Source organism: Sphaeramia orbicularis, chromosome 12 (assembly GCF_902148855.1).
Source record: "Sphaeramia orbicularis chromosome 12, fSphaOr1.1, whole genome shotgun sequence".
NCBI lineage: Eukaryota > Metazoa > Chordata > Actinopteri > Kurtiformes > Apogonidae > Sphaeramia > Sphaeramia orbicularis.
In genome coordinates this window covers 41,149,029-41,171,826 of record NC_043968.1, presented here as the reverse complement: position 1 = coordinate 41,171,826, position 22,798 = coordinate 41,149,029, and the positions used below count along the sequence as shown (strand labels likewise).

At 37.2% G+C, this 22,798-nt stretch overlaps 1 protein-coding gene across 6 annotated transcripts in view; it reads right to left on the bottom strand.

Annotated features, from left to right (window-relative positions):
- anks1b (ankyrin repeat and sterile alpha motif domain containing 1B) overlaps window positions 1-22,798 on the bottom strand; it is a 258,313-nt gene that overhangs the window by 84,752 nt on the left and 150,763 nt on the right. For all 6 annotated transcript variants that reach the window (XR_003936737.1, XM_030148434.1, XM_030148435.1 and 3 more), the window contains one exon: window positions 20,067-20,203. Coding sequence is in view for 5 of the 6 variants with exons in the window: in XM_030148434.1 (XP_030004294.1) it covers window positions 20,067-20,203 (137 nt within the window). In the remaining variant the exon portion in view is untranslated. The remainder of the gene's footprint in view (window positions 1-20,066; window positions 20,204-22,798) is intronic.

The following is a 22,798-nucleotide window of genomic DNA, read 5'->3' as shown; positions in this document are numbered from 1 at the left end:
ATCTTGGACTTATGGAGACTTCAGCGTGAAAGAGTGAAGGTTTGCAGAATAACGTCCTATTATTTCTCTGTTTGTATTTTTTCTACATGCATAGTGGCTGTAGACTATGCAAGTAGACTTATGGACTACATCACTCACTGTTTTGTGCGACTAATTTATGTTGTATATGCCTAAATTTATGTGGTGTTGTGTATGCCTAAATAAAATTGTTGCATATGATCTGTCATGCTGATTAATTCCTGTAGCCTATATATGAACTTAAAATCTCATCAATAAAAGTAAAAGTATTACTTGAGTCATTATTAATTATTTATTATTGTTAATGGAGAAGCCTGCCCCATTGTGCTGGCAGCTACTTCGATTTTTGTCCTCTGTAGGCTCATGTAGGGAAAATATTGTGACACCCAGCAAGCAGTACCGTGCTATGTATATCTAACCGTTTTTTTCTAGGTTACATATAATCGAACAAATTGTTTTTTTTGACTGATTGAGCACTATTTTATCCAACAATTATAATCAATAAATAGACTGATTATTGGAAAGAACACTATAAAAATCTTACACACTGTACCTTTATTATAAATTTTAGTCTTTATTCCGGTCTCATCTAGATCAATGTGCTGCAACTCTGAAGTTTACAAAAAGCTGACCAATAGCAGGTCCCCACCCCTGATCACCACCAAAATGTAATCATTTCTTCCTTGTGCCAGTATCAACATTTCCTGAAAATTTCAGGAAAATCCGTCCATAACTTTTTTAGTTATCTTGCTAACAAACAAACATGCACGCAATAACACACGCAAACACGCAAGCACACAAAGCAAAGTGATCACAATACCTCCTGGCGGCAGTAATAAGGATTAGCTTTGAAACCATTGATTTCAGATGATTTATCTGAGCTTACAGTTTGGTATAGTGTAGTAATTAGAAAAGGGGTGTGTACAACAAAGTGTTTGTCTCATTAATTCTGAAACTTGAATGTGTTTCTGATGTAATAAGTCATACAGATGTCAACATGGATTATGCAACAGCGAAATAGCACTTAAGGTAGATAAAAAAGATAGAGGAGGAAAGATTGTGGAGTGGGGGATAATTATTGCTTAAAGCATGTAGAGAAAGAACCAGACCCTGAGTGAGACGGAAAGCAAGACAGAGGACAACTGAAACTGTCAACCGGCATCTGGTAAACACATCTTACATAATCGGGCATTTGCAGCTTTCAACAACCGGCTGCTGTGCTTCACAAACAACCCAGCCAGTCAAAACTCTGCCACTGTGTGTGTCAAAGAAAGCAGGCAAAGTGTGGAAATTGAGTGTGTCATAAATGCAAAATAACATGTACAAGTGTTGAGAGGCACATGACAGGACAACCTTCATCAGACCTTCAGTGAGCTGTGTGTGACTCAAGGCAGAAACCCCTGAACCTTGAGAAGGCAAGAGAAATAGGAGAAGATCTGAAAGGAAATGAAAGCAGAGGAGGAAAAAGCACTCCTTTCCATGCACACTGCACTGAAATTGAGCTTTGAGGAGTCTTTAGATCAACTGAACTAAACTGAGATGAAAAACAAAGGCAAAAAAAAGCAGAAAGAATAGGCTGAATAAGGCAAAGGTTTGAAAAATGGAAAAAGAATCGGACAGGCGAAAATGAAAACAATGAAGGCACAATGAGAAGAAAATGGAAGCACTGAGGAAGGGAAGACAAAGGCACCAAAGATGGGAGGAAAGAAAGGGTGAGAAGAGGTCAGAATTTTAAGCAGGAGAGGAAAGTGAATTAAGGAAGAGTGGAAGGACATCGAAGAAAAGAGAAAGGACAGAGGAATCATCAAGGACCAGAAGAGGAGTTGAGGATGCAGAGAGGGAAGAAATGAGGTTATGAAGGAAAGAGGAGAAGAAATTAGAGGGAGGTGAACATCACAAGGAAGAAGGTATTCTGCTGCATTTATGTTAAATGGAAAAATGAAAGCGATACTGATGTCAACTTGATGTCAATTCATTGGCCTATATAAACAAATTAGAATAGAATAGAATAGAATAGAATAGAATAGAATAGAATAGAATAGAATAGAATAGAATAGAATAGAATAGGCTTTATTGTCATTACACCAGTTACTCAACGACACTGCAGGGAATCTCTGCAAGTGACAACGCACTTACATCTAAATAACAGCACAATAAGACACAGACATATATGAAAAAAATATAAAACACTGTGCAATCGAAATATGTGCAAATTGGAGATATACGGTATGAAAGGGTCGAAATTAAAAAATATAGAAGTAGTATAAAAATGTGCAAATGTAATGGTGTAAACAATGAAAACATGCATGTACCAGTGTAAACAACATGAACAGTGCAAATGTAACAGGGTAAGCAATGTAAACATATATGTGCCAGACATGAGGCACATGTTCGGTGAGTGGTTATTGCAGATTACAGTAAGGTATGGTGTGTGTTTACAGTCCACACAGCCCAGGAGAAGAAGCTGTTCATCAGTCTGGTGATGTGGGATTTGATTGACACATCACTATGGTGTGATCTTTATGAATAAATAGATGATTACAACTCACATCAAGACATTTTGATACAAATAGGACACAATTAGTGTTTTCAAAGTCATGTTCTACACAATTATGCACCATATCGACAAAAATGTCACACTTACAGCTTGAAACATTATCATATCATGAATGGTCATTTCAGTCATCAATAATTATCATGATAAATCAAATCAGTACCTTTAGAATGTTTAATGGTTATCATTCCTCTTGAGTGACAGTTGAAGAAACCAGACGGTTAGTTGTGATTTAAAATGATTAGTTATGGTCAGAACATGAAAAATATTTCATAAATGTAGACGTAGAATGTTTAAGCCAAGTATTATTATAACACTTTTAACATTGAGTAAAAGTAAATAGAAAACACAGAAGCATTTTGCAAGCATGGATGACAACATGAGCCAAACTGACCCAGAAGACAAAATAAATGTACTGTAGTGATATTTATTCGCAATATAGAAATGTATGATGATCAACTCTACAGGTTTGAAGAAGTCAAATTTAAGACTTTTAAAGACATTTTCCAAGGCGTCTTGACCAAATTTAACACCTTACATTCACAAAAATAACAGTAAAATGAGCCTCAGGTATAGTTTTGAACCAGTTTTAAGTCATCTGTTATTATATTTGGGTGCTTCTAGGAAACTAGTCCCTAAAAACAGGACATGGGGGCTAAAAATTCAAAACAGATGTAGACTGATGTTATGGAGCAAATTTGGAAGCACTTTGGGTCTATTTTAAAAATAAATATTTACTGACATAAAAGAGAAACTATTTTTCAGATAAAACACATTTTTATAATGTTCTTATATTATTTTTATACAAAAATCTGCATGTAACACTGTAAAAAGGACACGAAAATTATACGCTACTATTTTTTTGAATAACTTTTTATTCCCTCTCGGGTACACTTTGGGAATTGAACTAATTATGCAAGGCAGAGTGTTTCACCAAAATGACCACTGTCGCAAAGTCACTTGTGATTTATTTGAGTTTAAATGGGCAGGTTCCGCATGTAACGCGAGTGGACACAATGGGTTACACCCGAAACCTGAAATGAGACTGAGATTCATGAAAAACCCACATGTCTGGATTAGAAAAACCACTAGGATCATCAAATTTAACACAGTGTCTTTATTTATAGTGCTATATAAGACCATTTACAACCATGTTTTCCAGATCAAATGCACTGACACCTAGGTAGATTTTCATGTCCCAATTTTGGTCTGATTTTTGGCCCCAATATTTGATTAAAAATTCATTAATTTTGGGATGGCTCAGAGCAAGAGTATGATTTTTTTTGCATTTATCTGAGGTCATCATTAGGTACATCCTGGGGGGAAATATGTCTAAATTTCTCTTTTATTATTGGGTCTAAAAAGCAGGTACCAAAATGAACCCAGTTTCATAGAAGCACCCATTTCCATTTCTCCATGACTAATGTTTCTGTACAAGCTGCTAAAGCTCATATCTGAACCCCTCCGGCCATAAATGATTGTTGGCTCCATTCATTCCCATCTTCGTTAGGATGAAATGCTCAACACTAATTACACGTTTAACAAATTCTTTACAAAGATTTCCAAGCAAATATAGCAAATGTTACCAGATTTGAGGTTAATTAGTAGACACCCTGTATGATAATCATGATTAGGGTTTGGTGGTCCACTGTTAGCAATGAAAGTTAAAGTTTATTATTGTCCGATATCCCAAAATATGTCCTGAATGACTGTACAAAAAATGAAATAATAGTGACCTGTAAGACATGTGCAACATTTGATATGAATAAGATATAACCTGAATAATCCAGATAATTTAATGTGTGAAAATATGAGCAAGATAAATGTAACTGTGATCATTATGCAATTAAATTATGTTTACTGATCAAAATGTTGATTATATTAGAGGATATTCTTTCCTGTGAATAGTTTACATCTGTAGCATAACATTTATTTTGCTTTTTGTTGTTTCTTTTTGCGCATTCTCAGATAATGCGAGCCAGCATAACTGTTGAGACTTTACAGCTTTAATTTCCAGTTTAAAACATTTGAAGAAATGCAATCAGAAAAGTAATCACATTAATGAAGTAAATTACGTTGATGAACTAATTAAAATTGTTAATTACCTGTTTAACAGGTTAACTTGTCATCTGTAACCTATTACAGATGACAGGGGACTTCCAGAACAGTGTAAATACTGCATTAGAGGCTTGCAGCAGACAGACAGATCAGAATGCAGCAGAGCCACAGCAGCAGGAACAACTTTTTTTGTTTTCAGCGCAGGAACGGTCAGTTGGGAATATGAGCACAGCAGCCGCAGCAGCAGCCTGCAGAGACAGCTGATGTTTAAAGGAGCAATGCATCAATAGACAAGATCACAACTGCATAGAAAGACAACAGGGAATACAGTGATGATGTGGGAATGGTCCTGAGAAGGACATGGGACAAGCTCAAACACAAAAAACTTTAATGTTTTACTGAACTTTGGTCACGCTACAAGGTAAATACAGATAAAGTCAAACGTGTTTTCTTTAACTTTAATTTCAAAATGGGGTCAAAAACACCGTTGATCTGGAGGAAGTGTGGCAGAAAAATAAAGCTCTAGAGGATGAAATAAATAATAAATGTAATGGCAAGTACCAGCGTTAAACCAGAGCAGTGTTTACTTTGCTGCAGGCTCAACAAACACCTAAAGGGACACAAAATAACTGAGATGAAACAGCAACTGAGCCAAAAATGATGGCACTGCTGTGATTTGTCTGGGTGATGTTTCAAAGTGGGAGGCTGTGTGTATCTTCCACCTCATGTTTAATGAGTTTAACACAACTTCAGCTCCGTCTCTGCATCTTTTAAGCATCTCTCTAGTCCAGCACTTATGTCTGCCTTGGTCTCATGTGTTCGGCTTGTGCTTCTTTCTAAGAACAAACATCTCCTTCTCTGCGGACTCAGCCTTATTAGGAGCTCTCACATGAATCCACGTACACAACAACAAGTATATGCACGCTACAGCTACAGCTGAGGCTTAGCGTTAACAATGTAAACGGACGGCCGGCTAATGAACATGTCATGGCCCACTGGAAGGGGATTAATGAGCACAGACACACAGATGTACACACAGTCCTCACACACACATCCAGGTCCTTCATGCCTGACTAAACCAGAATAAAAACCACTTTCCTCACCCAGAACAGCAACCCCAGGGGAAAACATGCCATTTAACACTTTAATAATGTGTGGGTTTGAGTACTAACAAATGATACAACCATGAGATAAACACGTAATTCATCACCTAACATGAAGTGAGATGTGCTTTTGTCTAAGTTGGCTAGAATGCCTTCAAAGTGCTTCTTTTTGCGTGACAAAGATGAATTGTATTAATAAATGAATATACTGATAATCAGTTATCATAATATTATCAGACTGGAAAAAAAATGGCAAATTATCAGGTAAACAAACCCTGAGCAGAACACAATCAACATAAAACAAGGCTTAAAAAAGAATTCTTGTTAATGAACCAAAAAGTGTGTTTTGTTGTTTCTCAAGCATATCCATTTCTATTAAGTCTCTGTACTAGCCAATGGATTTAGCAATTTAACACAAACAGGAGGGTGAAAAATAATTATCACGATGGCCCTAATTGATATTTTTGGTGTGAAACAGTGTTGGAGCAACTTCTGTTCACAGTGGCTCAGAATTAATGATGCTGAATATGGAGCAAAGCTTGTATTTTGTAGCCTGTGTTTTCAATTCTTTTTACCCTTTTGTTTTACCCTTTTGTTTGTGCTTTTATTTCAAATGCCCAGTGCGTACATAGAAAAATCAAAAGACAAAAAAGCAAAGAAAATAGAAACAACAGCGCACATCAGCATGCCGAAGGGAGAAAGAACAAACAAATGAAAAATAAAGTCAGTAAACATTCAATGCTCTTTTTATTATTTATTCTACTATACAGCCAGATTTTGCTTTCAGTTTCCTGTAAAATATTTTTTCTTTATCTTTATCTTTTATTTTCCTTTTCTTTCTTGTGATGCTCACACTTTTTTTTTTTTTTTTTAAATCTTCTCAACCTCCATTTGCAGGAAGTTTCTTCTTGGTGAGCCTGACACACTTGGAGACTATTTTCAGAGATATTAACATATATAGTGCCACCTCTTAAAGCTTGAACATGCTTCAAGCTCCAGAGGAGACGCTCTGATCTCCTCACACACACCCACTGTCCACAGCTTTGAAGAACAGTGATCTTTTATCCTTCCATTTTCAGTGGCTGTGTAAAGAAAAGCTGATGCGTTGGTTTGGAAACCCCCCTCTGTCCTAAGTGAATAAATGGTTGCAATCCAACAGCTTCCCACAATTTAGGATAAATGATGTGCGCAATAACTTATTGGTAGCATATTAAGTTATTTTTAAGTAAAAGAGCGCTGATTCTGTGGTATATACTCAGATGGAGTTTACCACCACCAGAGTGTGAATGTGTGAGTGAATAAATAATGGATCCATTGTACGTGCTTTGAGTATGTGTTAATAGAAAAACACTATATAAATCTAATTCATTATTATTACCTCTGCCAGGAGGTATTGTGATCACTTTGCTTTGTGTGTTTGTTTGTTTGTTAGCAAGATAACTCAAAAAGTTATGGACAGATTTTCATGAAATTTTCATGTAATGTTGATACTGGCACAAGGACAAAATTATTAAATTTTGGTGGTGATGGGGGGGGGGGGGGGGGGGGGGGGGGGATCTGTCTTGATGGAGGTCTGTGCTCTCCGAGTGCTTTTCTTGTCGTTATTATGTACTGGGTAATGTAGTTTTAGCATGTTTGTCATTTAAAAGCTTGTTGTGATGATTACCTTGTTGTGATCATTACCCAGGAGGTATTGTGATCACTTTGCTTTGTGTGTTTGCGTGCGTGTGTTTGTTTGTTTGTTAGCAAGATAACTCCAAAAGTTGTGGATTTTCAGGAAACTTTCAGGAAATGTTGATACTGGCACAAGGAAGAAATGATTAAATTTTGGTGGTGATCGAGGGGGGGGATCTCTCTTGGTGGAGGTCTGCGCTCTCTGAGTGCTTTTCTTGTTATGTATATGTATTTTATCGTATTGTATGATTTAGTATTAAAATGTTAATCATTTACATCTTAGTGTGTAGATTATAAGGGCTGAAAATTAGCAGTAACTATAAAATGTCTGTACAGCACATTAGTTGCATTCTTTAAAGTATTTTAAACTGTATTGTCTCTATTCTATTCTATTCTATTCTATTCTATTCTATTCTATTCTATTCATTTAAAACAGACAAAATCTACAAGTGAAATCTGTTTTCCATTAATTAACAGATGTCTTGTCATTATGTCCTAATGTACACTCTAAAACACAGTGAAGCATTTGTTCCTCTCAGTTCATGACTAATGAAGTAAATGAAGGGAGTGATTTATCAAAACCATTAAATGACACATACAATTATTTTAATATAGGTGAAATGGCACTGAATGAATCACATATGTAACTTCCACTGGAGAGCTGTTGGCATCACCTCGAGTCAGCTGAATTAGCAGTGAACGACCTATATCACTAAGGCCACAGGCATGTTACTGTCTAAGAAAAAAAAACAAAAAAAAAAAAACCTTTTAACTACACACTTACAAAAAGGTGCCCAGGTGTCCCAGAAGCGTTCAGGAGGAGTAATGAACTGACCTAAGTTTGTGAAAGTAAACTGAACTTTTTTCACGCTTTTCATTTCAGTCCTTTTCCTTCTCCTTTCTGGTTGACTTCCTCTGCAACCGAGCAGCTGTCATGATCCTGATTGTTTATTGATCGCTGGTGTATGTGTGGTCAGCAGAGCTCAGTAAACAGCTGGCACAGATGCAAATGCAGACTTACACACTACTCACGTGCAATGCAATTACAGACAGACACACACATATTAACTAGAAGATTAAACAACTAGAGCAACAGTGTCAAAAAGGGACCATCAAGACGCTGTGTGTATTCAGCACAAACACAGCACTGACAGCTAACTGACTGATGAGTGTGAACAGATTAATGAGCCCTAAATACCAAAGTGATTAGCACGCTGTCAGGGTTTTTTTGTAGGCTTAATAAGAAAAAAAGAGTGGTGGCACACATGGAAATGCATTTCATCTATGGTACTTCCACCAATGCCTGCGGCAAGGAATAATTTTCATTAGAAGTCATTGTCAAATAAAGTGTGTGACAACATAGGCTCAACACCAGAAGACAGATATTTAGCAAATTAGAACTGAAATAATTGCATTTGAGAAGCTAGAGCAGATTCATGCATCATCAAGTTTGTCACTGAGAGTTTAAGTGGGTAGGATTCAAATGGATCCAATTGCAGAAATTAAATTAAATATATTTTCAGAGTATAATGTATAATATAACTTACTATAACTGCCTGAAAATAAGAACTGTTTTGTTTTCTTTGGCTTTATATCATCACAGTCCTCCTCCACTGTGCTGCTGTTTCAACAGTAGCCCACAATGGACAAACTTTGACTGTAGACTTTAATACGTCATCACTACATGCCACTTAATCCTACACAATGGACATGTGGTGGCATGTTCAGCACTTCTGTCTGACAGTTAGAGTCTTCCATGTGCTATTCCCACTCAGACCAGGCCTTTCTGTGTTCAGTTTGTTTGTTCTCCATGTGCCGAGCTATCTGGAGTTGGTCCCAGAGCGACTTCAACAGCAGTTCAATCCCCCTACAGTCTTAATCACTAATGGTAATGCTATGTGTTGTATGCATTAAAGACTGCATTTAATACAGTGAATTAACCCTCAAAAGTACAGAACAGTTTTTTGGACTTCTGCCTCATGTATTTATTTTATTTTTCTATAATTTTGCATCAGTTGGTCTCAGGTTTATCTGGGTCTTTTAAAGTCCACGTTTGACCTTTTATTTGTCTGAGAATATAATTCATTGGAAAATTATATTTTAGTGAAATAAAAAAACAAATAATAATAATAAGATGTTTATACTGTGAACTCTGACAGAATATCTCACTGTTAATGTTTTCAGCTTCAGAATGATTTTTTACCTAAATAAACAACTTCACCTCTTTTATTCTAATATTATTGTGGTTGTTTTTTTCAGAATATCAATTTATATTCATAAACTGACTATGTACATGTGCCCAAAATGAGGTACATAATCAATTGAACACAAATATTTTTTTCTATAAATAATACATTTACAAACTTTTTGTATAAAAATAATATAAACGTAATTTAAAAATGTGTTTTATCTGAAAAATAGTTTCTCTTTTATCTCAGCAAATATTCATTTTTAAAATAGACCCAAAGTGCTTCCAAACTTGCTTCATAACATTAGTCTACATCTGGATTGAATTTGTAGCCCCTCCTGTTTTTAAGGACCAGTTTCATAGAAGCACCCATATCATAAACAGGTATCTTTGGCTTGAAGATTGTTTACCAGCCACTTGTTTGAGTGGTATTCTGCTCAAGTTGTCAGTCAAAAACTAGCCTGTGTGAGAAACCTAGTAAACCTTTAAAACAGTGTTGGGAGTGGGACTTCAGAAGTTAATCAATGAAGTAAAAGTATTATTGTGATATGTCTTCATGTGTCTTCTTCTTCTTTTTTTTTATTTTTTTTACTAAAACCCTTTCCTGTAAATTTCATTGCCTTTCTGTCCTGTACTTACATTTTTGAGAACCTCAGCTCCAACTGAATGAAAGGACCATGCATCTTAAACAGAACAGTCCATTAGACCCTGATATGTTGCACCAGTGCAGTGTTTTCTGTGACTGTCTTACTGGTTTGTTTTACTGTAATTATACTGACATCTCAAAATTACTCTACTGTGATGTTCAAATTACACAGATCACCTTTAACTTTACTACATCTTTGTTGTCAAAACAAACCAGCCCTTCTACAATGTAAGATGTTTCTTACTCAGGCACATGAGACTGATTAAGGATAATATTTTAAGTGTCTTGATCAACAACACACTGGCCTCAACAATTTGAGGAGTTAAATCCAATGCATTTCCTCAAGAGGGTGCATGAAAGCATGAAACCTATTGCTACAGTTGCTCTTACAGATCTTACAGAAAGCTGCTGTCTCCAATGTGACAGCTGTGCCCTCTTCAGTACATTTACCATCAACAGCTTGGCGTCTGCAGCCTCTCAACCTCTGTATGGGGAAAATATCCATTATCTTCACGCCTCCGTACACCATCAGATACCAGCTAACATGCCTTATCTGCTCTGTGCTCAGAGTATGTGTCTGGTTCTGTATGTAGTCAGAGTAGCTCTACAAGACGATCATGGTGTGCATTCTTATGTGTTCATACATATGTAACACTGATGCGAATGTGTATCCATCCATAAGCACGTATCTATCTGGATGTGTGTGGTAGACAGGAACACGCATCTGTACCTCAGGATCCCCACTCTATTGCCTTCTTTTAATCTTTTATGATTTCATAACATTTTTATAATGGTGTTTTGCGACATCTTTTATGATTTGGGTTCACAGTACAATTTTTTATTCACTTCAGAAAAATGTTATAAAATATATACTACCTGCCCACAAAAAAGGAGAATGATACGTATGAGCAACGGGGAAAAGGGTGATGGTGAGTCCAGACTCTGTTCTGGACTCATTCTTCTAGACTAGGGCTGCAAAATATTGGAAAAAACTGACATTGCGATTTTTTTTTAACCTGGCGATATATACTGCAATATGAAAAAATACTCAGGAGGCTATAAAATCTGTGTGGTGCCAATGTAAATGGTCAAACAAATTTGTTGTCACATCTCGTTGTGGCAACAGGTGCAAGACACTATCGACATAGAAAACGTGTTTCAGTATCATCCTTCTTATAGCCAGAATAATTCCAGATAACTGACATTGCTTTTCTTTTTGGCACCAAGTCTTCATTTTCGGTAAAATGACTGAACTTTTATAGTGTATTTTTCTACACCTACATGGTGCCCAAAGCGCTTTACAATTCCTCACATTCACAGATTCACACACACATTCATACACCAGTGGGCAGCTGCCACCATCCAAGGTGCTGCCTGGCCCTACTGGGAGCAATTTAGGGTTCAGTGTCTTGCCCAAGGACACTTCGACATGAGGACAGTCGGAGCCAGGATTCGAACCGCCGACCCACTCTACCAAATGAGCCACAGCCGCCCATTTTGGTGATTTTCTGTGGTCCATTGCTCATTTTTCAATGTTGTTACCAGTGACTCACTCCATGTGCAGGGCGTGGTCTGCTTCAGCAAACTGATTAAAAACGATTGTGATTGGTGGGTCACTGTGTGCAATGCATGTCAGGTACCCAGGTTGAAATTAGATATGAAAACACATTGAGTTCATTTGCCTCCTATATCGCAGGACCTGTGATGTGACTATTGCACTCAAGTATATCGCAATGATGATGCCCAAACGATATATTGTGCAGCTCTATTCTGGACAGTTCTGTTGATGGTCAAACATTGTGACCACAATATGTATCTGTTTGCTTATTTATCTATTTGTTTATTTATTTGGGAGGTCATGACATTATTTATTCTGGTCCCTGCTGGTTCATGCACTTTGACCTATGCTGCTCTGGTTCCTGCATTTCAATTGCACTGAAAGGCTGCCCATGTGATTTTGGTTTGTTTATGTATGTGTGTATACTGGATGTTTTTGTTAAATTCAATGACTGGTAGTCTGTACACGAAACTGCCCTATGGGGATAAAGAAAGTAGTTCGAACTGAATTGAACTGAATTGAGACTGACCCTGTTCCAGAGTGATGGGTGCATCAGGGTGAGAAGACAGACAGATTAAGTGATTACCCATCATGCCTTGCATCTACAGTAAAAGTCTGTAGGTGCAGCATTATAGTCTGGGGTTGTTTCAGTTGGTCAGGTCTAGGTTCAGCAACATTATACGTCCATTAAATGAGGTCAGCTGAACCTGAATATACTGAATGACCAGGTCTGAACATTAGTGGATTTTTTCTTCCCTGATGACACAGACATATCCCAAGATGACAATGCCAGGATTAATCAGGATCAGATTGTAAAAGAGTGGTTCAGGGAGCATGAGACATTATTTTCACACATGGATTAGCCACCACAGAGTCCAGACCTGAACCCCCTTGAGGATCTTTCAGACATGATAGAGAAGACTTTACACAGTAGTCTGACTCTCCATCATCAGTACAAGTTCTTGCAACTTTGTATGGGAAGAAATGTTTTGACATTGTTACACCACATAAGCAGTGCATGGTTTAAATAATGCTACTGTGACTGCCTCTCATAAAAGCTAAAGGTGATCCAACAAAACACTGTGATGACCAGGCAGTGTACATGTTGTATTTTACAATATATTAAAAAGCATGTTCAGTATATTACATATTATTACTATATTGTTCATTATAATTGTGCCAAAATATACAACAATATAATTTTCATTCATCTTCAGAACCACTTTGACCTCAAGAGGGTCACAGGGAGGCTGGAGCCTATCTCAGCTACCTATGGGCGAGGGCGGGGTACACCCTGGACATGTGGGCTGACAAATACAGACAAAGAACCGCTCTGACATTTATGGGCAATTTAGATTTATCAATTAACCTATTAGTGCATGTCTTTAGATGGTGGGAGGAAGAGTACTGGAGGGAACCCAAACAAACTCCACAAAGAAAAGCCCCCCCCCCTGCTTCAGCTGGTGTTGGAATCAAACCCAGGACCTTCTTGCTGTGAGGTGACAGTGCTAACCACTGCACCACCGTGTTGCCCACAATATAATTTTAATATTTGTCATTTTTCATTTTTTCCCCATATCTACATATAAAACATTTAAGCTGATTCTATTAGATTATCATAAGTTAGATGGTTGAATTCTGTCTCTGATCATTTAAAAGACATCTATACCAACACATAATATCACTGAATCTTCTCAGTCAAAACCTACCTTCTCTTAATCATCAATGCTTGACTTAATTCGAATAAACAGAACAGAAAGGTCTCAGACTACTTGGTTTTTGTCTGGTAGCTTGTATTAAACAAAGAAGAAGTGGGTCTATAGACCATGATTAGATTAAAGTAATGACTAATGTTAACTAAACTGAATTTTGAACGATCTTTTGTTAAGTGATATCGATGACATTGAATGAGCACTTTTTTATAACTTAATAGTGGATGAGTATGTACCTTTTACAAAAATGCAGAAGTCTGAATAGGCGATGTCCCTGATTCTTAGCACAAAGGTCCTCTTTAGTACAAGGGAAAAGTACAGCCTGAACTCGTGCCAGGATTACAGAAACCTCACAGCTTCTAAACAAATGATCTGCCAAAAGGCTACATCTACATAGAATTTGTTTTTAATATATTTGTCGTGCATTTCTTTGACACCACATGCAATGTCCATGTCCTGAAATATATGTGAAACATTCCCCCCCCCCCCACAAAGACATATAAATCATTGTGTCAACTTATCTCAGCAGGAAATTATGAACTCACGCAACTTAAAGGCTGCCAGTGACACTTTGAAAATTCTGTTAAATGTGCTTTATATGTCAATGACTCCAATTATTCTGACAATTTTTCCCCTGCAGAATCACTTTATTTTTCTTTTCCTCTATACCTTCTCTCCAGTCAGTTCTACAGAAATGATGCCTTCACCTTGGTAGAATTTAGAGCCAAAATATAAAGCATTTTCCTCAAAAAAAAATCTATACAAAGACAGAGAATAATCCCCTTCAATCATCACTTCTCTCGTTTCATTATATGGTGATGCATTTACTTGCTCATACCCCATATTTTCTATTAACTCTTGCTTCGCTGTGTTAGGCAGTGAGTTTGTACCTTCAGCTTTACATAGTGTATGTGGTAGAAACAGCATAAAAGCAAACCTAATCCAGTTTGTTCCACTCACAGCAACCTAAGTTGAATGTTTATGTGTTCATTTGTGTTTTAGAACATAATCGATGTGAAGCAATCAGAAAATGAGGTTTTATTTTTCTATTTCGTGGCTGTTTCCTTGCTCTTATCCCTCATTCTCTTCATTCAGTGTATTGTTTGAGGAGAATGTAGAGGAGTTGAATGGTTTACCTATAAGGTCAAAATAATGAATATATAAATGATTGATTTCAAAGAGCATGCATTAGTAGAAACAAAAGCTGACATTGTTTCTCGTATCCATTCAGTCATAACACACTGTTTCATTATGAGGGGTTAAGCCTGAGGCCTATTTTTTTCCCAAAGCAGGATTGAGACTGAAAAACCAACACAATCAAATACCAATTATAAAAGATGGGTGCATGTGTAGGCTTTTCTGTCTTATATGACCATGTGATTGTCTGGGTTATCGGCTGCAGCATTTGTGGGCACAGCCACGGGTTTTGTCATGTGTTCTTTCATCTTCAGTTATTTAAAGGTAGTGTTAGGACACAGAAACACACATTTAAGCAGCAAAATAGGACACAGAGCCAGTGGGTACGAAACTGATAACCTCATGATGCAGTGTGGGTCTCTGTCCTCTTTGCTCTTCCCTTTTCTGCATCTTTTCACGTCCCATCTGCCCATGAGTGTGATCAAGAGCTTGTGGAGATCTAACACATCCAGCTGATGGTTTAGACAAGAAACAAGGGATAAAAAAAGAAAAAAAGATGACCCCAACATTAAGCCAGTGGATTTTAGTCATCACTGCTGCTGTGATCTTCACATGTGTCTTCGGAGCATCCATATGCGTTACCAGCAACTGGCTCATGGTCAATACCGCGGAGGAATTAGAAACACATGAGCTGAGTAATTTCTTTTAAACCCAGATGTAAAGGGTAATATTATGCAGAACATTTTTATTTGCAGCAGTAGCCATGAGGGGAGTTGTCACAGGAGGAGGGAGATTTACATGCTGCAAAAATTGTCCATGTTAGCAGGAATCACACAAGTCTTCATGGGATAAGAGGAGCTTTACTCTTCAGCTAAGGTCATTTCAATTGTCCTTTAGCACAAAATGAGATACATTTATATAATAGGAAATAAATAGTATAGTATTTACAAAATAATCGTAGATGGGTGGCATGGTAGTGCAGTGGTTAGCACCGTCACCTCACAGCAAGGGTGGAGTTTGCATGTTCTCCCCATGTTCTCTTTGGTTTCCTCCCACTGTCCAAAGACATGCACATTAATAGGTTAACTGGTCAATCTAACTCACCCATAGGTGTGAATGTGAGACTGAATGGTTATTTGTCTGTACATGTCAGCCCTGTGATGAAGTAGTGACATATCCAGAGTGTACCCCTTCTTTGCCTTTTGGTAGCGGAGATAAGCTCCAGCAACCCCGCAACCCCTTGGAAGACTGAGCAATTTGGAAAATGAATGAAAACAAGTGGTGCCAGGCACAACAAACCCCGCCCCTTGAACGTATTGTAGCTTATTTTGGCATCGATCCAGCTGATGTCTTCATGTCTATGCATGTGGTGATGTCAGCATATCAAGTTCTTCTCTATATGTGCCATGTTTGAAGTAAATTGAAACAAAATTGATGTTTTTATAGACACGTGAAATTTTGCCCATTATAAGTAAATGGGAGAAAAAAATATTTAAAAAATTCATAAAAAATATGAACTTTGACCTACTTTCCCAAAATGTAATGACATCTATTCTGGGTCACTGGGAATCTATAAACCCAATTTGGTATGAATTCAACCAATAGCTTTGCCGGTACAGAAATGTGGAATTTCTTCCATTATAAGTAAATGGGGAAAAAAAAAAGACTTTAAAAATGCATTAAAAATGTGAACTTTGACCTACTTTTCCCAAAATGTAATGACATCTATTCTGGGTCACTGGAAATTTATAAATCTAATTTGGTATGAATTCAACCACAGTTTTGCTGCTACAGACATTTGAAATTTCACCCATTATAAGTAAATGGGGGAAAAAAAACAGTTTAAAAATTCATAAAAAAATTTAACTTTGACCTACTGTTCCCAAAATGTAATTAGGTCTATTCTGGGTCACTGGTAATTTGTAAACCCAATTTGGTATGAATTCAACCAATAGTTTTTCTGCTAGAGTGTTAACAATCAAAGAAACAAACAAACCGAACCAAAAACAATACCCTTCACCTCCCCTTTGGGGGCGGGGTGAAAATCATAGTATAAAGTTGGAAATATACAGAGTATTGAGTGTTGAGTCTATCATTTGTCACTTTGTCTAATGCTAAATACTGCAGTAAGATGAGATAAAATGAAAAATAATCTCACGACCTGATAACGTCTACAAACAATATGAACATTCTGCCACTCGTGTCCCCATGTTTTATTTTATTTTCTAGCACCATTGACTAATTATCTTAAAGGGTGGATATTTTACAGGCAGTGTCGAAATCATATTGGATTTAAATGTTGAGAGCTCAAAAAAATAATTTGTTGTGAGTCACAATTCTGCTTGGTCACTGTCAGTGTTTAATGTTATCTATGTACAGCAGATCATTTCTATGGACACAGGTCTGATCATATATTCTATAGAATATTTTTTTAAAAATCTAATCAAATTTTTTGTTAGATTGCTGATTTTATCAAGCAGCAGAGTGGAAAGAAGGATAATGTACAGATATTCAGTCATTATTGCAAAATAAAACCCTTCATGGAATTTCCAGATTTCTTCATCAATCACGCTGTCATACTGTCAGGGTGATGTAGAAGTGTAATGGATGAAAAGGATGAAACTATACCAGCCTTTTCTTCACACATGCTACAATAGGCATGTATGTGTTTATATGTTTCAGAGTGAGCATTCCTTGTGGAGTGTACATGAATAAAATAGCCAGCGGGAGCAGTAAAATAAATTAAATGAATTCTACACAATTAATAAGATGCTATAAAACTGAAGTCTGATGCTCTTTGATTATGTGTGCTTCATGCTGAGTGGTGGCCCGCTGGGCTCCACATGTGATCCCTCTACACACATTAGTTAACATGCCAAAGATAGGCACATGATGAGGGCTGATTATGGGACACAAAGGTAGAGAAACAGCGACTGCAGAGACATTAAGGTAAATAAAAGCATACAGGAAGATGAAGTCATAAGAATTTACCTGTTGTAAAATCAGCCAGTAATTAAAATAAATATTAATGTATGAAACAAATGCCTTTATCTTCAAGAAAGAAAAATACTACTTCCTTCATGAGAATTCCTATGAGTTTTACAAGGCAATTACATCACATCACTGTCATATTCTGCTTGTGTTTCATTATTTTTCTTCCAAATTCAGACTAAAGACTAAGAAGAGCACAGATTTCTTTTTCGGGACTCTGTGACACAGTATCAACATACTGCATATCTGCAGACTGAGAAAACAACTGCCTTTAATTACTGAGGTGTGAAATTTTCACACTACACTTGGTGTCTCATACTATCTCCTCAGTGACAGAAGTGAGGATTAAATTAGTTTCAAGACACTAATGAGCTTGATGGTGTTGCATTTCAATAACTGTTGTTTGTTGTTGTTCATTCACACAGCTACAGACTTAAAAGTTGTTCAGAGTTTAGCAGGTCTTGTATGATATATGTAGTGCATAAAAGGACTGCCCGAGAAAATGTTTGCATTTTTAAATGTCACATATAAATGCCAAGTGGTAGAAAATGATGCTGCCAGGACACTGAATTTACAAAGTCTGCTGAATGTACCTTCTCTGACTCTAAGTAACTATGGATGAGAGTAAAATGCAATGTAAAACCTTTCTTCATTTTGTCAATTTCCAACCTTCAGTTAGAGTTTGACAGAGGCAGATGAATACAGATTTGTTTGTGAGCAGTTCTATGTGACTTGAGTCATAGATCAACGTGCATTGACAGCAGTGTGGAAAGAGAACAACAAACTCGACACACAGTATAAATCCAAAATGACCCACAGGCTCAATGGATCAACGTGTCAAACAAAAAGCAACCCAATGAAAGTTTGTCTGATAAACTGAACATGAGTGAAAGACTTTATTTTAAACAGTCGTCTTATTTCCTCACACCTGTGTTTAATATGTGTATACGTCCATAACATGTTGCGTACAACTTCATTCTTTGAAGACATATGCACTGCTCAGAAAGCTGCTTGCATTGACATCACTGCAGTCAGGACTCAACTAGCACTGAAACCTGGGACATAGACATATCCTGACATTAAAAATCACAATCAGCTCATGCTAGGGCTGGGCGATATGGAAAAAAATTATATCACAACAATTTTTTTTCATATCAGATGATATCGATATTTATCACGATATAAATCAAATCACTTTTGAAATCACTATTTTGTCAAGCTTAAATCTTCCATTGCTCATAAGTTAGTTGCGAAGACATCAAAAGGTTAATTTTGATTATAATATGATTTATTTTCTGTCAGAGGTTGAACATGACAGACGTGCTGAAGAACATTATACAACTGTTTCAGAGAAATAAAACAGGTACATATATTTAAAACTAAACTGAAAGTCTGACCAGCAGGCAAAAGCTTTCAAGTTTTAAAAGAGAACACAAACAAAACAGACCATCTTCACCAAATAATGCCAGGGTATATATGTGGGGGTGTGTTCCTTAACTGCTATAACTGGCATAACCCGAAAGTGAAACTTAATACGCTTTGAACGTCCAACTCTCAGCTCCTATGCCACACCCTACTTTTCAGTAACCCGGTCACCTGAGTTTTCGGTCACATTTTCTCCCGAGGGAACACTCATTATCTCCTGCTGCAGCCCAAACATTAGCATGTGTGCTGCGGCTGCTCTTACACCTGTGCTGTGGGAGTCAACCTAACTTGACATGGCTCTAGCATGATTGGTCTGGTGTGCTACTTAATTATGACCGGCTGTTCTTATGTCTGTCCAAACATGGACAAATGAATTCTATCGAAATTATATCGAGCATGTCTCATATTTTTATTGAGGAAAAGTTATATTGTGATATATATCATTATCGTTTCATCCCCCAGCCCTAGTTTACGTACCCTAGAAATCTTCTACCACCCCTCGCCCACCAGAGTAGTACAATGTTTTGGTGTTCAGTTGCATTTCAACAGCCAAAGAACTGGGTTTCAGTTGGAACCATTGAATGACACCAACACTTAGTCCATGCTGGTCTAGAACCGAGAAGTGCTTAGATTAGGGGTTTGATTGCAGGGTGATTGTGACTCTGCTGAAAATCAAAATACAACAAGTGTAATGTATAGTTAAAACCCAAAGTCAGGAGCAACACTAGAAAATAGATGATGTCTACGATTGTTGTTGTGCTTAAAGTTGACGCTAGTGTTGCTGAGGAAGTGGAGACGTATACAGACATATACAGTGACGTAATAGATACATGATCCTTTCCACCAACGCAAACCTGGTGTGAGTCCTGGGCTGGTGGCTGACAGAGGGGTATGAACAGTAAAAGCACAGAGGAGTGTTGAATCAAACAGTGTGAAACAATCAGAGACAGAAACAGACAGGTAGGAGTGTGTGGGTTTGTGTGTTTGTGTGTGTGCACCCACCTGTGGACGAATAACTCTCTCTATGTTCTTCAGGGCTGTGTCGGGGGAGGGGGGCGAGCAGTCTGGAGTGGGCCCTGTTGAGCAGTTGCCATGGTTACTCTGCTCCCCCTCATTCACTGCTACATGGGACAAGTGACCTTGAGAAGGAAAAGAGAGAGAGAGGGTGAAAACATTCAGTTGTTGGTAACAGACTCCACATTTGGCAGAGATGTCACACTAATAGTTAATTTTCTCGGACAAATCGTAACGTGAGATGTCTCATTAATTGTACATTTACATTGTAAATCCGATCATGAAGGAAACGTCGGGGAGGCCATGGAGATTAGAAATGTCACAAAGCACGTCACTGCCAGCATATTTTACGGATGCATTCATTTCCGTTGTGGCATACTATGTATAATGGCATGAAAAATGGTTCTGCACATTTTAATTGTCAACGTCACATCAGTTGTATTGGACCTTTTCCTGAGATATAGTCTGGTCCTTTCTTAATGCATTATGTTCACTCATATTCACTTATGCTAAATATTCAAAGATAAGTCATTTTATCTGGAACTGAGCTAAATAAAATGAAACAAGTTAGAGAAAAGATGACGAGAGGAAAAATGGTCTCAGTCTAGTGGGAAAAATGTTTCAGCAACAGGACTGTGAGAGCAGTTGTTTACAGCGGTGGACATACTGCGCGTGAAATGACAGAGAATGAGGAAAACATGAAAATAAAACAGTAAAAATACAAAAGAAAACCTAACAAGATAAAATTCAAATGTGACTACACTCCGAACATGGGTAATCAGCGGTGATAAAAACAAAACAAATACAAAGGGTCACTAAGATAAACCAATAACAAATATAAGACATTTAAATTGCTAGAACAAGAACAATTATTAGTAAAATATGGTGAAATTAAAAAATGCGATTGCCATAAACATAAAAGTGTTGCAATCTTAAACTTTTCTGCTGCTGCTCCATGTTGCACAATGATCAGTAAAATAACAAATAGATTCATCAGGATCAATAAAAACAGGTGACACTTGCAACATAATAAAAATCACTTGAGCAGGTTTTATGGGTGTCCATTTAAAAAGATAGTAATTCAGTGATGTATGGTGGTAAAAGACCAATAAATGCTTTATAAATAAATACGATCCAGTGTTTATCATGCTTTAAAGAAAGAGAGGACCACCCAACTTTGGCATACAGTTCACAGCAACGAGTCCTGCAGTTATCACCAGTAATACATCTTTGAGCAGAGTTATAAACAGTACCCAGCTGCTCGTGTGCTGCAGCTGAAGCATGCATCTATAGAATATCACCATAATCTAAAACTGATAGAAATGTGACCTCAACAATCCTCTTGCTACCAAAGAAACCAATTTTCTGTCTCAGTTTAGTTTACTTGATATTCATTCCACAATCTTCAATATTTAGGCTCTTTCAGTTTTTGTAGAGATGGCACTGTCATTTTAATCTGTATCTGTAGCTTTGGAGAAGAACATAAAGTTGTTTTTTTTCTGCATTTACATTCCTGCATTTATTTTAACTTGCTTGTGATTATTGAGGGCAACTTCCAAATCAGCAAACAGCACTTAAAAGATTTAATGATACATAGAGAATATTATGCAACTTTTCAGTTCCTAGTCCATAACTTTACTGTTACTCTAAGTGCGATCACCTCAAAGAACTTGTGTTACATAACCAAAGTTCTGAAGTTAGTGTTCTTTATGTGCAGTACTCCATCCTAATTGTCTTGTTCATACTTTTTTGGAATGGTTCCCCATCACTTTAGGAAGAGGGTTTAGGGTTACTGTGGAACTAATAAAGTGAGAAATATTCCATCTTGACGTTAACTAGGGATTCTAATTCACCACTTTATGTATCTCCACCTAAGATTACAAAGTCAATAACGCAGAAAGGTGAGGAGAGTGTTTTTGCAAAATCGACAAGCCTCCGCAACAATCCCAGAAAGTAAATGCAATGGCTGCCCAGTGCAGTTTGATGTCTATCTCAGTTTTTCCACACAGGCGTACACAAGTGTGCATGTGTCTTTGTGAAAAACTGAGTGTCAGAGCTAATTTCCCCAGCGTAAGATCATTTAACAGAGAGGAGGAAGAAAAAACACAAGAAGAAGAAAGAAAGAAAGTAGAGAAGAATAGATTGGGAAGTGCTGAAGAAGGCTGAATTAAATTTCAGAGGGAGAAAGCATCTGTCTTAATCAAGTAGAAGAGACACAAACACAGAACAACACACCATACTCAAAATACTGCTCATCAGTGGTGCTGATACACACACACACACACACACACACACACACACACACACACACACACACACACACACACACACACACACACACAATAACATACAGCAGAAGCTTCCTGTCAGCTGCCACCGACCTACAGGGCAACTGAATATCATCCAATTATGGTGACACCCTGTCAGGACTTTAATGCACATAAACACAAACAATCAGACCTTACTATCACTAATCAGAGTCATTTAGGTGCTGTGGAAGGAGACAGAGTGTGTGAACAGTACACATCCACTGTCACCTTTCTTTACTGGGCTGCATCCAACCAAAAACTGCAAAAAAAAACACTATTTGTTGTTAAAATTTACACCTTCTAAAGTTACGATACAACAACTCCCACACAGAGAAAGACACACAGAGAAAAGTGTCACACTGTTGATGATGTTTTGGATAATTACACCATTAATGATACAGTTTCCTGGAA